The sequence below is a fragment of the Sylvia atricapilla genome, chromosome 4 (assembly GCF_009819655.1).
Source record: "Sylvia atricapilla isolate bSylAtr1 chromosome 4, bSylAtr1.pri, whole genome shotgun sequence".
Taxonomy (NCBI): domain Eukaryota; kingdom Metazoa; phylum Chordata; class Aves; order Passeriformes; family Sylviidae; genus Sylvia; species Sylvia atricapilla.
Genome location: NC_089143.1, coordinates 1,825,259 through 1,840,713, shown reverse-complemented (window position 1 = coordinate 1,840,713; position 15,455 = coordinate 1,825,259). Strand labels below are relative to the sequence as shown.

General features: G+C 38.0%; 1 protein-coding gene across 1 annotated transcript in view; it reads left to right on the top strand.

The window, feature by feature from the left end:
* The window catches only part of FAT1 (FAT atypical cadherin 1), a 104,051-nt gene that overhangs the window by 5,703 nt on the left and 82,893 nt on the right, over nt 1-15,455 (top strand). The window contains 1 exon segment of the mRNA XM_066316915.1: nt 3,021-6,309. Coding sequence (XP_066173012.1) covers nt 3,021-6,309 — 3,289 coding nt within the window.

The following is a 15,455-nucleotide window of genomic DNA, read 5'->3' as shown; positions in this document are numbered from 1 at the left end:
TTATAACAAATTGCTTAATACTTTAGGTATTTTCCGAGGATATACTATATTGATTTTTGGATAATCTCAGTTGTGGTTTTTTTTTTTTATTATTATATTTTATTTTCTAGTAGCTGTGTAAATTATGACAGGATGGAAAGAGTGTCATGTAAAAGAAGTTGCTAACTTGTTTTTTTATCTGACCTGGTGTTAACTGTTCAGTTGAGAGATATTTGTACATTCTTGATTGTGACTCAGCAGGTCCAAGGGGGTTACTGCTGTGGAGTGGAATCTCTGACTGGTGCTTTCATTGTTGTTTGTAATGAGCTGCCTGTTGCTGGGTCTGAGCTGACTTGTTAGAGGACTGCAGAAAAAAACTGCTCAAGGTATTATGGCACAGAACAATATTTATGGTAATAGTGAAGCCTACACACGTGTGTAACTTTGAGTATTAGTGAGAAGTTTGGATATCTTAATGCTGTTTAGTGCATTTTAAGTGTGATACACCTCCTGTCTAATGTGCCTTGGATGTGACAAGCAAATGATAAAAGATACAATATTTTACTATAAATCCACTGCTTCACCCATTGCCAAACGTGGGCATAGGCAGTGAGTTAGCAGGTACTACAACATCAGAGGTAAAACTGGGTTTTGGACTTTGGTATAAATTAAAAATAATCATAATGATAAGTCCTGGTGTAACTGAGGGAGAAAAGAAGGAAGCATCTGATCAGATCAGCATTAAATTTGATCACTGAGTAATAGGTCATTGGTAATGGATGGCTTCCAATTTCCAGCAGGAGGGAGGAGAAGCTGGGTTTGCTTTTAAAACATTTTAATGTTTTAAAAATCTTCTTAAAATTGCCTTTTAGGCCAGTCTGGTGGCATCTTAAAATTTTCCGAGTTTTGGAATTAGTGATATCAGATATTTTGGAATTAGTGATATTGCAAAGATTTGGCTGTGTGTAAGTTTGTTTGTTTGCTTTGGTTTGAAGTAAATATTTGTTAATTTGGCAGTATGCTGGGACATAAAGCCCTGGAGACCCAAGTGTCTCTGTATTCCCAGGATTTGTCATAGCCTGGGAAGGAAAGCAGATAGGGGAGGAAGAAGATTGTTAAGCCATTGAAATGGTGACTGTTCCAACCTCACTCTTATGCCCTCCCAACCTTTTCTTCCATCAGTGTTAAGACCTTGTAAGTATTGGCTCCAGCTAGTGACTGACTTCAAAGAGATTTAATGCTTTTTATTAGATGAGTAGTCTTTTTTTTTTTTTGTTTGCTATGTTTATAGCTTTAATTGTGCAACTTAATTGCCAGATTTGGAAGGCAGAGACACTTTTCTCCTTCCAAAAGGGTATTCCTTTTCATTACTCTTCTGCAATACTTCTATCATTTGTGTGAATCTGAGTCTTAAATTCCTGTCAAAATCATTGACTTAGTAATATCTGTGACTGAATTCCTTCTGAGGTTTTGAAGTCGACTGTTGACATAAGTAGATTAATTTGTCCTGATGTTTGCCAGTGGGCAGAGTCAGTCCATGGAAGTCAGCCAGTGTGACCTTTCACATACCTACCTGAGCAGGTGGGAAGTAGGGAAGAGAGAAATTATTGTAAGGGAAAATGCAAGTGGAGGAAGGAGACAACATGTGATATTATTTTAGTGGAGATGAACAGAAATAGCATGAAGATAGACACTTAAGGAGAGATTTACAGCCAAAGAATAGGATAAGGGCAAACTAGGGCTAAAATGTGGGGAGAAAAAGGTCAGGAACAATAAAAGAACAGCAGAGTGAGTAATTAGTTTGATTTGCATAGCAGACGGGCCAGGGAAGAAAACTCAGAAGGAGAGGGAAGGGAAAAAAAATAAGGATTAAACAAGGAAAGGAGAAAGAATTGAACGTGTACTACTTAATCAAAGTAATCAAGACAATGTTAGCTTGCTTTCTGCTTGCTGGAGAGAAATTTTGTCCCCAAGACCTTGTTGAAAGCTTGGGCTTGTTGAGGAGCCTTCTGAAGCTTTGATTTGTTATATGTGAGACTTGAAGGAGTAAAGATGGTTGCTGTAAACCCACATGAAGAAGGTGGTGCCAGATGTCTTGTTCCTGTGGTTTCTGCCTTTCTTCCTATTGCAGTCTTGCCTAGATTTAGGTAGCAGAAATGTTATGCTGACTTCAAAAGGCAAATCCTGTAAAGGATTGCCTCTATGACTGCCTTGCCTATTCCAGGCTCTTTGTCATTTCTGGAGTGTGTTGGAGAACCCTGACTGAACTGTTCCTCCAGTAATTTTGACAGATTCTTGTTCTCGTAGCTCTCAATACTGATTTGTTGCAGATCTGTTCTGAGAGAGGAATAAAGGACTAAGTCTTATTCTTTATGGGCTTTACACCTTAGTTGTGCTTGATATTGTTTTGGGGTTTTTTTTTGTTCTTTTGTGAGAAGGATTACTGTCACAAGGGTAGTCAGAGCTGGAGGGAATACAATACAGAATTATTCTCTGTTTACAATATTTGTAATTCTTGGGACAGGTGTACATAGGATCTTGTAAAGAATTAATGGTAATATCAAGCCAGCTCTTGCAGTTACTTCCACATAATTGGACATCAGTAATTTTACAGTCCAAATGGAATGAGGGAGGAGAATTTTGTACTAGACATCATTGTCATGTATGAAGTAGAGAACTGGAGTGAATGTACACTACTTCAGATTAGTTCAGACCTAGTTTTTTTGCTCACAGAGGACAGCATTGACATATTTCTTCTAGCGTGTTGCTTAATGGGAATGTTCATTCAAACTTAACTCTCTCTTCCTCTTGCGTTAGTAATTCCTAGACTTTTGCTGTAATGGATTATTGGCTTTTTGTAGCTTTTAATTTATCTGTGTTTCTATTAGTGCAAGAACTTTTGACACTTTCTGCCAGAAAAGGATGTAGTCTAAATGTGTAACATACAGTTTACTTTTAAGTATGAATTCTGAAGCATCAATGTCTATTTGATAACACATTTGAACAATCATGAGTCTTACCATATCTCTTTGTCCTTTCAGGGTTTCTTTTTAATTGCTGCCATGGGAAGATACTTGACTATGCTGTTGCTGCTGATGCTGCTGGTGCAGCATTTTGGAAACTGTGAAGGAAATCAAAGGCCACATCATGCTCCATCAATGCAATTTACACAAGCACAGTATAATGCCACTGTGTATGAGAACTCTGCAGCCAAGACTTACGTTGGGCATCCGGTGAAAATGGGCATTTACCTTACAGATCCACTGTGGGACTTGAGATACAAAATTATTTCTGGTGACAGTGAGAACTTGTTCAAAGCTGAAGAGTATGTTCTTGGGAACTTTTGCTTTTTGAGAATACGGACCAAGGGAGGAAACACAGCTATCCTTAACAGGGAGGTGAAGGACCATTATATGCTGACTGTGAAAGCAGTTGAGAAAAATACAAACGCTGAAACGCGCACCAAGGTCAGGATACAGGTACTGGATACAAATGACTTGAGGCCTTTGTTTTCTCCAACATCTTACAGTGTTTCTTTGCCTGAAAACACAGCAATAAGGACCAGCATCGCAAGAGTCAGCGCAACAGATGCAGATATAGGAACAAATGGAGAGTTCTACTACAGCTTTAAAGAAAGAACAGATATGTTTGCTATACATCCAACTAGTGGAGTGGTAGTTCTGACTGGTAGACTTGACTACTCAGACACCAAGCGTTATGAGATGGAAATTCTTGCAGTGGACCGTGGGCTGAAGTTGTACGGTAGCAGTGGCATAAGCAGTATGGCAAAACTCACTGTTCATGTAGAGCAGGCAAATGAACATGCCCCTGTTATTACAGCTATTCCATTGACTCCATCAGAATCGGACACAGATCCAACCTATGCGATTGTAACCGTAGAGGACAGTGACCAGGGTTCAAATGGGGAAATAGCATCATTAAATATTGTGGCGGGAGACGCGCTTCAACAGTTCAAAACAGTGAGGTCTGTTCCAGGTGGCAAAGAGTACAGAATAAAAGCCATTGGTCCCATTGACTGGGAGAGTCACCCTTTTGGATACAACCTTACCCTTCAAGCTAAAGACAAAGGGGATCCCCCACAATTTTCTTCTGTAAAAGTTGTTCATGTGACATCGCCACAGTTCAAGTCTGGTCCTGTCAGGTTTGAAAAAGAGATATATAGGGCTGAAGTAAGTGAGTTTGCTCCTCCAAACACACCTGTGATAATGGTGAAAGCTGTGCCTAGTTACCCACATTTAAAATATGTATTTAAAAACACACCAGGAAAAGTAAAATTCAGTTTAAACACTCACACTGGTCTTATTACCACGTTAGAACCCATAAAAGCACAATACGCATCCCATTTTGAGCTTGAAGTTGTGACAAGTGACAGAAGAGCTTCTGCAAAAGTATTGATTAAGGTACTAGGCATGAATAGCAATCCTCCTGAATTTACTCAGACATCCTATAAAGCCTCCTTTGATGAGAACGTGCCAATAGGCACAAGTGTCATGAGAGTAAGTGCAAAAGACCCTGATGAAGGAGAAAATGGTTATGTGACCTACAGCATTGCAAACCTAAATCCTTTGCCTTTTGTGATTAACCATTTCAGTGGGATTATTAGTACCTCAGAAGACTTGGATTATGAATTGATGCCAAGGGTTTACAATTTAAGGATTCGAGCCTCTGATTGGGGTATACCGTATCGCCGAGAGGTTGAAGTTCCTGTTACTATTATTTTAAATAACTTGAATGACAATATACCTCTGTTTGAGAAAATAAATTGTGAGGGAATAATCCCCAGGGATCTTGGTGTTGGAGAACAAATAACAACTGTGTCTGCCATTGATGCTGATGAGCTCCAGTTGGTGAGATATCAAATTGAATCGGGAAACGAACTGGATTTATTTAGCCTAAACCCAAATTCTGGAGTGCTTTCTCTCAAACAGTCACTAATAGATGGCCTAGGTGCTAAAATATCTTTTTACAGTTTGAAAATTACAGCTACAGATGGAGAGAACTTTGCAAAACCACTGTACATCAACATAACCGTAGCTAGTAGTCGCAAACCAGTCCACTTGCAATGTGAAGAAACCGGTGTTGCCAAAATGCTGGCAGAGAAACTCTTACAGGCAAATAAGTTGCACAATCGTGGAGAAGTTGAGGATGTTTTCCTTGATACTCACTCTGTGAATTTGCATGCACCTCAGTTTAGAAGTAGCCTCCCCAGAAGCATTGAGATAAGAGAAGACCAACCTGTGGGCTCCAGCATAATATCTGTGAATGCTACCGATCTTGATACTGGCTTCAATGGAAAGCTAGTGTATGTCATTTCTGCAGGTAATGAGGACAGTAGTTTCATTGTTGATATGGAAAGAGGGGTGCTGAAAATTCTGTCTCCCCTTGACCGAGAACTAAAAGATAAATACACCCTCAATATTACTGTCTATGATCTTGGAATACCGCAGAAGTCTGCCTGGACCCTTTTAGATATAAAAATTTTGGATGCTAATGACAACCCACCGGAGTTCCTCCAAGGCAGCTATTTTATTGAAGTAAGTGAAGACAAAGAGCCCAACAGTGCAATAATTCAAATTGGAGCTACCGATAAAGATTTGGGGGCTAATGGAGAAGTGAAATACTCTCTTCTTACAGACACAGACAAGTTTACTATTGATTCTGTGACAGGAGTTGTGGAAGTCGTAGGGGTCCTGGATCGGGAACAACAGCACGTTTATTTGTTGAAAATTGAGGCTAGGGACCAACCTACCGAAGAACCTCAGTTATTTTCAACAGTCGTTTTGAAAGTGGCTGTAGAAGATGTCAATGATAATCCTCCCAAGTTTATTCCTTCCAATTACCACGTGAAAATTCGAGAAGATCTTCCTGAGGGCACCATTATTACGTGGCTGGAAGCCCACGATCCTGATTTGGGCCAGTCAAGTCAAGTACGGTACAGTCTTTTGGACAGTGGAGATGGCACCTTTGACATTGACAAAATAAGCGGCGCAATACGCATCGTACAAAGGCTGGATTATGAAAAGAAACAACTTTATAACTTGACCGTGCGGGCCAAGGACAAAGGAAAACCCGTTTCATTGTCCTCCACGTGTTACGTTGGGGTTGAGATAGTTGATGTGAATGAAAACTTGCACCCGCCACGGTTCTCCGTGTTTGCAGATAAAGGCTTCGTAAAAGAAGATGCTCCTATTGGCTCCTCAGTGATGACAGTATCTGCTTATGATGAAGATGCAGGACGAGATGGGGAGATCAGATATTCCATCAGAGATGGGTCGGGTATAGGAGTTTTCCGAATAGACGAAGAAAAAGGTAAAGTGGCTTTCTTCTGTTGTTTTGATACAGTAAATAAAATTAAATGCCGGGAAAGACAGAAGCAGCATTATCACAGTTGACGGAGGTGTTCTTGTTAGATGTCACCAGCAATGCATTTAGTTGTGTCTGCTGCCTAAGTGAAATGATTTTTATACATTTGATAACTAATTTCTCTCTAATATTCCCACTTCTATCCAGCCATGCTTAAGTTTTAAAATGTATGCCCCCCAGAAAAAGTAAGAATATTCTTGATATAAAAGAGACATTTGCCTCGTGTGAGCACACACACACTCTGTCTTGTGGCCAGTGGGACTGTCATACTTCTCAGTCTTAAGTGACATTATCTTTTGTTCCTTTTGCTGGAGGTGTGCATGCATGTGATACTGCCACATGTGCTGTTTTTGTTAGTTACTTTCAGAGTTTACAGGTGCCCACCTAGAATTCAGTAAACAGTGCCTTCTTCATCAGAAGGCTTCTGCCAAAGAAAGCATTGATGCACCCCAAGAAAAACCACATGTGACTCAAGCAGACTGAACTCTTGACTTATTTCATAAATAAAGCATACGTTGATGGGCAGCGTGAGAATTTTGGCAGTGTCATGTTTTCAGAAGAAATGTAATTTTATTTTCAGTAAAATTCTAGTGCTGACTTAACATTTTGGTTGGATGTCTATGTCGCTATCAGTTGATGTCTTTGATAAAGAAAGAGCATTGGTATTTTGCAATTACCTAAGCATCTTGAAATAAATTGAGGAGGAATCTGGTGCAAAATTTGTTTAGAGGTTACATGTAGGTAAATGATTACATACGTGATTGATGTCTTAAAGAAAAAAAGTTTGTAACTGAGGATAAAAGGTGGGAATTATGTCTGATTAATCCAGTAGTCATTCAGTGTTTTCTCTGTGCTTCCCACAATTGTGAATGTGGGTAATAGACACTCATGGAGCCACTTGACTCTTTAGGGTTTGGGTGAACAAACTGTTCCTGACTATTTTTTCTTCTATAGAAAGTCAGTTCTTAAATTACATGGTTTGTGGCTAAAGAACCAGTTCTACAGGTTGAGATGTAACAGTGCTTCCCTTAGCTTTGCTTTTAACAAAGCACATAGTTAAGATAGTGAAACAGATTTTCCAAAAGGAGAGAATTGAATACTTTCTTTCCAAGATGTAGTTTCACTTTTGGCCATTTGGCACATGTGTCCAGAATATTAATTTGTCTATCATTATGCCTTTTTTTTTTTTTTTTTTTTTTTTTTAACCTAAGTATATTGAAGTTCACTGTGTGTTATGGTATTTTAGAAGTGTCTTTAGTAGTCCTATAGAATGAGTCTGAGTTTGGCAGTTTATTTTCTGAGTGAGAGGTAGCAGTAAGTGAGGATGAACCTGATCATGGGTATGTGGACAGGTATGTGTCTTTTTGTGTACTCCATGGCACAATTAGTTGTCTGCCTGTGTTGCCTCTCTACTCTTTTGGGCACAGAACTAGTTTACCTGACTAACGAATTGGTGTGAGTTTAACTGAGTTGCTTTTTATCAGCTGGGTTTACAAAGTTGGCAGAGCTTGGGGCAATGCCAGCTTCTATTTAATAATATTGTCCAGAACAGTGGCTCTGTATTTTCAAGGCAGGGTAGAGGCATTGTCTGTACTCATATCTGGTGTCTAGTGTTTGCAATTCTTCAGGATGAAAGTAGAAGGATTTGGTGGGAATGGGGTGGTGGCAAAGAGGGGTTGCTAGTTTTAAATCTTACTGAAAAAATTCCACTTATGATGCTGGTGTGGGGAAGAAAGTGTTTATTTCAGCTTGGTTGTTGTGGATTTTTCCATTGAATGGTGATCTTAAAGAACTCATGAAAGGACATTGAGTAGGTACAAACTTGACAATGTAGCTTAAATTTTGGGATGATGTTTTATTTCGGTAAAAAACCATCAGAATTGTTCTTGAAGGCACTCTTTATACTGCATTGTCTGAATATTTGTCATATTTTTCAAAATGGACTGGCCTTGATACAGGGAGCAGACTGATTATAAGCCAACAAAGCACACCAAGGAATTTGTGGAATAAGAGATTTGTCAAGCAACTTTGCTAACCTTTTCAGCTTGCTGAAAGGTTTTTCTGACTTTACCCCTGAGCTACATGCCTCATCCTGCTGTCTTTGAAGAGCACCATACTACACTGTCAGTTCAAAGACAGATAAATCACATTTAAGAACTTATTTCAAGTCACCGCTTGACAATTCAGTGGCTCACAGTGGCTCTTGTATCCCTTGCTTACAAGAAATTAAGGACAACCATCATATTGTCAGGTAGACTAGATGATGATGGAAGCATTGAATAGCTACTTCCATGCACTGATTTTTTTTTTTTTATTTTATTTTGTTGACTTTTAGGTTGTCTTTCCCATGTTGTTTGTTTTAATTTTACAGTTCAAAAGGTAGGAAATGGCATTAGTGTTTGATATTTGTACCTGTAATTCTGGTATGTTCACAAGTGAATTTAATATATCTTTACCATGACACCTTGAATTCTGTTTTCCAAGACTTGACCTTTATTTTTGGTCAACAGGTTGTATTCTCTGCAGTTATGCCCTGACCATTAGCAGTGAATCACTTCACAGGGAGCACTAAACACCAATATTTCCAAACTCAGGAGCTGCTTTGATTACTTATTCCCTGACTGCTCTGATGCTTTTCAAGTAGACACAGAAAAAAGATATGTTAGGGGTAAATTTGCTAGTCAGTCATATTTTAGCTTTTTCAGTATTCTTAAGCCTGCAAAGGCAATAATGGTCAGAAAAGAACAAAATGATAAAAGTCTAGAAAATTCCAAGTTTCTGTCGCACCTATATCACTGTTTGGTTTTTTGTAATGTAAGAAATAAGGCACACACAGTTAACAGGGTTTAAAGTATTTCTCCTTTCCTAAGCTATAAGGAAGTGTTTTTCACATGAAGTGTAATAAAGTCATGAAACCCATTTCCTCAGGAAGTTCTAGAGATTGAAAGTATGACTAAAGAAAATAAATTATACTAATGAGATTATTTGGAGTTGCAGCCTCATGCTATCTTCAGCTCATAAACTGTTGACTGGAAGCCAAGGGGGTAAGGGAGAGAGATCAGAGGTCTCTCAATATATGATTCAGAAGTACAACAGTGCATTGTGCCTGATATTGTTCAGAAACAAAATTTAAATTGCATGATAAATGAAGACTTTGGGATGTTATATGAGAGGAAGAACGTTAAAACAAGGTTATTTTGCTGTGAATTTATATAACAAAGCCGTTTGTTTGTCCTTTAGGTACGTGTTCAGGAGAACTTGGAGTTTAAGATGGCTTTTTATTTGTGAGCAGAACAGAAGGCTGTAAATTGAGTTGATCAATTGGCTATATAAATTGCCTGCTAAAGCAGCAGTAAAATATTTTCTCAAAGAGTTTGATAAGGAGTTGAGCACATTGGTGTGTATTAATAATAGAAGGCAGTTTGTTGATGCAGATCTCAGTGTGCCACAAGAAAAACCCATGCACCATCTAAATCCCATTAGCACAGAACAGTAAGAGTGAGATAAATCATGTCAATACCATGCTGCTACTTCGATTGGGAAAAACTAAAGAATTACAGAAGCAATTGCTGGAGCAGAACCTAAAGCAGAAGCTCTATAGGACCAAGGAATACTGAAACTTCCTTGTCCCAGTTTTTATTCCACCAGACAAGGAGGGAAAAAGAATAATGTCTTCCTGTTTACCTTTTGGTTTTCAGATACAAGGATGGAGCCTTTCCATTGAGTATTTGCACTCCTCAGAGGTTTACTGAAAAGTGGAAGCTCCAATTTGTAAAAATAGTGTTGGGAAGGGCTCATAATAATTCTTCCAGTTGTACAGGCAGTGTCACCCCTTGGGCTGGCTGGGACACTGTCATGGGAGCACCAGCATTGGTGAGCAAGCATCCACACTGATTTTCAGCTGTAAAAAATGAGACTGAGAAAAACTCATAGCAGTTTCCTGGCCTTCTCCTAAGAATTTTTTTTCCAAGCAGATTGCTCTTTTCCTTGACGTATCAGAACTTCTAGCTTAGTATTGAGAGCTGTTTTAATCTTGTTTCAAGGTTGTTTTCTTATTGTTTGGTTTTCTTTCTGGTGCTCAAAATTTAGATAGCTAAGGGGAGCCAGCAGACTCTGGATGTGTAGATGCCATGGGTCATTTAGCTTAAGAAAGGTCTCACTGAAATGTTTAGGGAAGATGGGAGCCCATGCTGGAAACTGATGTTCAGAAGTGAAGGAAGGTTTAATGTTATAAATTTCTCATTTAAGTAATAAATTCCGTGGTGTCTGTTATAAATAACCAGTTGAGTGGTTGCATTTACAATCCTTGTACATGCAGATTCTGGGTGTTTCATGTACACCCTGCGCAGTAATATTTCAAGTCACAGTGAATTTTATAAACTGATTATCAGAAACTTAGCAACTAGTTCAACTTGCAAGGTAACCAGCAGGTGTTTTCTAAATTTCTGCAGTTGAGGATATTTTGCAGCATGTTCCAGAATGGTGTCAAAGATGATGTGACAGTCTGAACCTCATACATGATAACCTTATTGCTTGTGTTTAGTGTAGTTATTTGTTACCAGGAATTTTACTGCTCTTTCATTACCCTGAACTTGAGTTATTCGGCCATAAGTGTTATAGAGGAACAGGAATTCTGCTTTAACGATGCAGGCAAAATTGAAGGCGATTAAACTAATTTGCTGCCTTAAAAGGAGGCATGACTGGGGTTTACTAAAAGATCTGTCTGACCTGGGATGTTGTCTCCAGGCAGGGCACGGAGGTGATACTTTCTTCTAATACTTTCGCAGCCTCTGGTTATTTTGTATTTGGGGAGTTTTCAAGTCACATGGTTTGGAACATTCACCTGCTTATCTTTTTTGTGTAGTCTTCCCTTGGAACCATGTAACTTTCAAGTGTAACCTTGCTACTGTGATAAAGAAAAATGAATTGTTTTGGTAAAGAATATTAAAGGAGAAAGTAAAAAAAAAAAAAAAGCTGGGCAAATGGAAGAAAATCAGTTTTGTTGCACTTATCTGTGTGTGCACAAAATAGTGTCAATAAAGCTCAATGGCTATAGGATGCTGTTTTTAATATTATCAGAACTATTTCCAGCTGGGAAGACATTCATTAAGGAGAATGAGTAGGATTTTAACTGTGTAAAGCAAAGTACTGAATTATACTCATTAAAGGAACAGAGAGCATGGCTAACATGTGATAAGTATGTTAACATTGCTTTGTAGTGTTCATATAAATCCATTTAATACGGGATATCATTAACATTTATGCATAAGGGGTAGTTCAGGTTCCATCTCTGCTGTGCTCTTTGGCTTTTGAGCTTTTCAAAGACTGGCATTAACAAAGTTTAAATGCTGTGGTCATCAGTGGAGCAGAGCACATGAGCACCCACAAGTTCAAATGCTTGGGAATGTTTTCTGTTTGTTTGTTGTAAAGATACAGTTGTAAAATGCTTGGAGATAAGGGAAGCGTTTTTAATCAAAACTGAGATTGGTATGATTTGGTTTTAGGTTAGTTATAGTTGAGCAACCGTGTAAATACAGGATTTTCTTCACACTCTTTCAATCTTTGTAGTTGCTCTGTCTCTATACTTTGTTACTCTAATTGTATAAGTCCTGGATATAAACTTCAGCATATGCAAAAACTTACTCTATCTCAGTTTCAATTAAAAAAACAAAAAAAAACAAAAAAAAAAACAACACCCAAAAAAACCCACAAAAAACCCACCAACAAACAAACAAAAACCCCCAAAACAAACCAAACAAAGAAACAAAAAAACCCAACAAAAAAACCCCCCAAAAACAAACAAAAAAACCAACAACAAAAAACCAAAAAAAACCCACAAAAAAACAAAAAAAAACCCAAAAAAAACAAAAAGGGGGGGAAAAAGGCGCCAGGAAGTTACTAATAATTTCCATTCTTCTACTGTACAAATTCCATATTATATGTTGGCTTAGGGTTTATTCTGAGTCTTTGAAGGTCTGTCAGATCGTGGTCACTGAAAACCACGGACAGAAAAATATGTTGAGCAAATCTTACTGTAAGAAAGCTATGAAACATTAAATTAAAAATTGTAATTGGTCAGGTGATGTTGATACTAGGGAAAGAATATTCTAGGTGCATTTAATAGGATTGACTAATTCTTTGAGTATCTTCACATCACAGACTTCAGTTTGTATACGAATGTTGTGACAGTGGCATTTCCTGCTTGGCTTCTGTCCACAGCTGCAGTCTCATTGGCACAGACGTTTTGCAGTCAAAATTCCTTATAATTGACCACTTAAAAGTGAGAAGTTACTAGGAGAAAGACCTTCATAGAGTGGGGTCTTCTGATAGCATTTTATTCCTGCAAAGCACAGTACTTCTTCTTCCCGCTACATTTGAAGAGAGAGAAGGATTAAGAAGTTCTCTATTTCTGCAAAATACTAAGTGGCTGCAGCTTTTTGCACAATAAAGTTTTCCCCTAGCTAGTCATGAGTGAAACTCAGAGCACAGACTAATCTCCCAGATATCTAATTAGCTTTTTAGGCAATTTTTTTTCATACTATGCTGCATTCTGTATGGCTGCATTGCATTGTGCTGAAGGTAATGATTTTCCCATGTAGCTACAGCAGTTAAATTTATTCAGTAGCTGAGGCTATGTGTCCTAGAGTAAGAATTTAGATTATTTTGAGGCAGTTTGAAGAAAACCCACAAAACCAACCCAAACTAAAAAAAAAAAAAACAACCCAAGAAACCAAACTCCAAACCTAAAACAACAAAAAACAACCTGAACAACCCTCAACATGCAAAACAGCTAAAACAAAAAAAACCCCAAAAACCCACAGAATTATTACGAGGTTCTGTAAACTCCAAGTTAAATTCTTAAGCTTATAAATGTTAATTTGGAAGGTTAATTGGTTAAATGGGGATTGCATCAGCGCTTCAGTTTGCAATTAAAAGAAAACCTAATTCTCATGTATGCTGGAGATTTGAATGACATTTTAGTCAACAGATGGGAATTTTTTCTTAATCAAAGGGCTTATGAAGATTATTTTTGGATTCTGGAGTTGCTGGTTAGTTGTCACACTGACATCTGGAACAGAATTTCAGGTGAACACTTGGAACTTGAACACAAACATTTAAACTTATTTCTTTAGAAAACAGGACAAGGGAGGATCTATTCAGTTGAATGCTGTGTAATTCAAGCTCTTGAAAGATTAAAAAAGCTCTTGAAAGAAGTAACACTCTCTGAGTCTGAAAGTGCATATTTTTGTGTGTATCTCCATAAAATTGTATGTTGGGTTGGTGGGGTTTTTTGTGTTTTGAGAAATTTTGAGAACGTATCTGTTCTCAAAGTTTTAGTTTATCTGTGCTAAATGATAAAAAACCCCATGAGTTAGTTTAGGTCAGAGATGCAGAAATAGTCTTTGGCCTTCTCTGTGGGAATAGTTTTGTAAAAATAACACTACTTACAAAAAGAAGACAAGGCAAGTAAGGATTACTTTAATAGCTATTTGCTCTGGAAAGATATTTTAATGCTGATGCATGTTAAGGATTTTTTCTAGTGCTATATTTTCTTTTTTGTCTGGTCATTCTCTCCCTTTGGTGTTGAATTGAGAAAGATAAAATTTAAGAAAGTTGTTCTCATGAGCAGCATGAGAACAACTTCACTGACTCTAGACCAGGTCTCCACTTTTCAACTCTCCTGCTGACACTTTGGTGAATCCTTTGCAGAAGAGTCCTTATCAAACTTCTCCAGGACCACCAGAAAAAAATGCTTTGTTGTGACAACAAATAATCAAGCCACTTATGGTACTGTGCCCATCCAAACACTATGACCTGTTTCTTAAAGCATTTATCCCATGTTTTTATGACCTCTGTTTCCTACCCCAATTTTCTGTGGTAAGTCAGGCATGCTATATCTGGAGCAGAGCTGAAATTGTAGCTTAGTCTGCAAGATGGGAGAGACAACTGGATCTGTGTGGGACACTTAAATTGAGGAGGCATGCTTGTGGTCGGTAATTACAGATACTAAAAAACTTGGGTGGACTATTTCTAAAATGGGGGTATTATTTAGTGCTTTCTAATTAAGGATAACCCAGTGGGTTTGCCATGTGTTCAGGGGGATGTTGAAAAGTGAGTGAAGCTGAAGCAGGAGATGATCTGTATGGATTCTTTTTGGTTTTATGGATTTCTCTTCAGTGGCATTAAGGCAAACTTGTGCCATTGTGCAAGAAAAAATTAGTTACGTTAAAAGGAAAAAAAAAACTAACTGTGCCTAAATTGTGTAGTCTTTTGAGTTCGAAAACATTTGCTTAAAATGTCATGCAACTAAAGTGTATTTTCCGCCAATTTGTTTTGGTTTTAAAAAAGAGGCATTTGGCACATAGATTCTCTTTTATGAGACAGTACAGTTATAACACCAGCTTACTGAGAATGACTTTTGTACTATTAGATCTCTTATAGTATTGGGAGAAATCTAAAAACTTTTCTTTTAAGAGTGTAGACCAAATTTAATATGATTTGTGTCTGATTAAAGAAATAAAACAGCCAACAATCTTTTGGGCTAAGGGCAAGGCCTGAATTTGTTGCTATCCATAGAAATCAGAAAGTATTTTACTAGGAGATGACTAAATTGAGGTGTCAGGCAACCATGGTACCAGCAATCCATCAAGGTATCTCACACCCAAAAGTTAGTTAAGTGCATGTTAGTACTCCAGAGAGGTTACCTGGTTAATTTGTCAGGAACCATCTGCTTTGGACTGGAGTTTGCAGCTGTACTGACTGTGTTTATGTTCATTCTAAGGTCTAGAACTAATGGTGCCCCTGGGTTAAACTGTGAGATGATGCATTTTTGTTTCTTTTTTAGGTGCATCAAACTAAAGCCTGGCATTTGGAACTAATGCTGAGTTTCAGTTTGGCAGAGGTTAAGGAGAGCCTGGGTTTGGACCAAGGTCCTGAGCAGCCTGGAGCTAGGGAATTACTTTTCTTTCTTAGGCTTGAAGAAAACCATGTAATTTGCATTTGTGATGGTGGCAACTCCCAAAGTGCTATTAGGTTGTTAATGCAGCTTTTAGAATTTGTCTTTGGAAAAAAAGCTGAATTAGTTTTAGGCA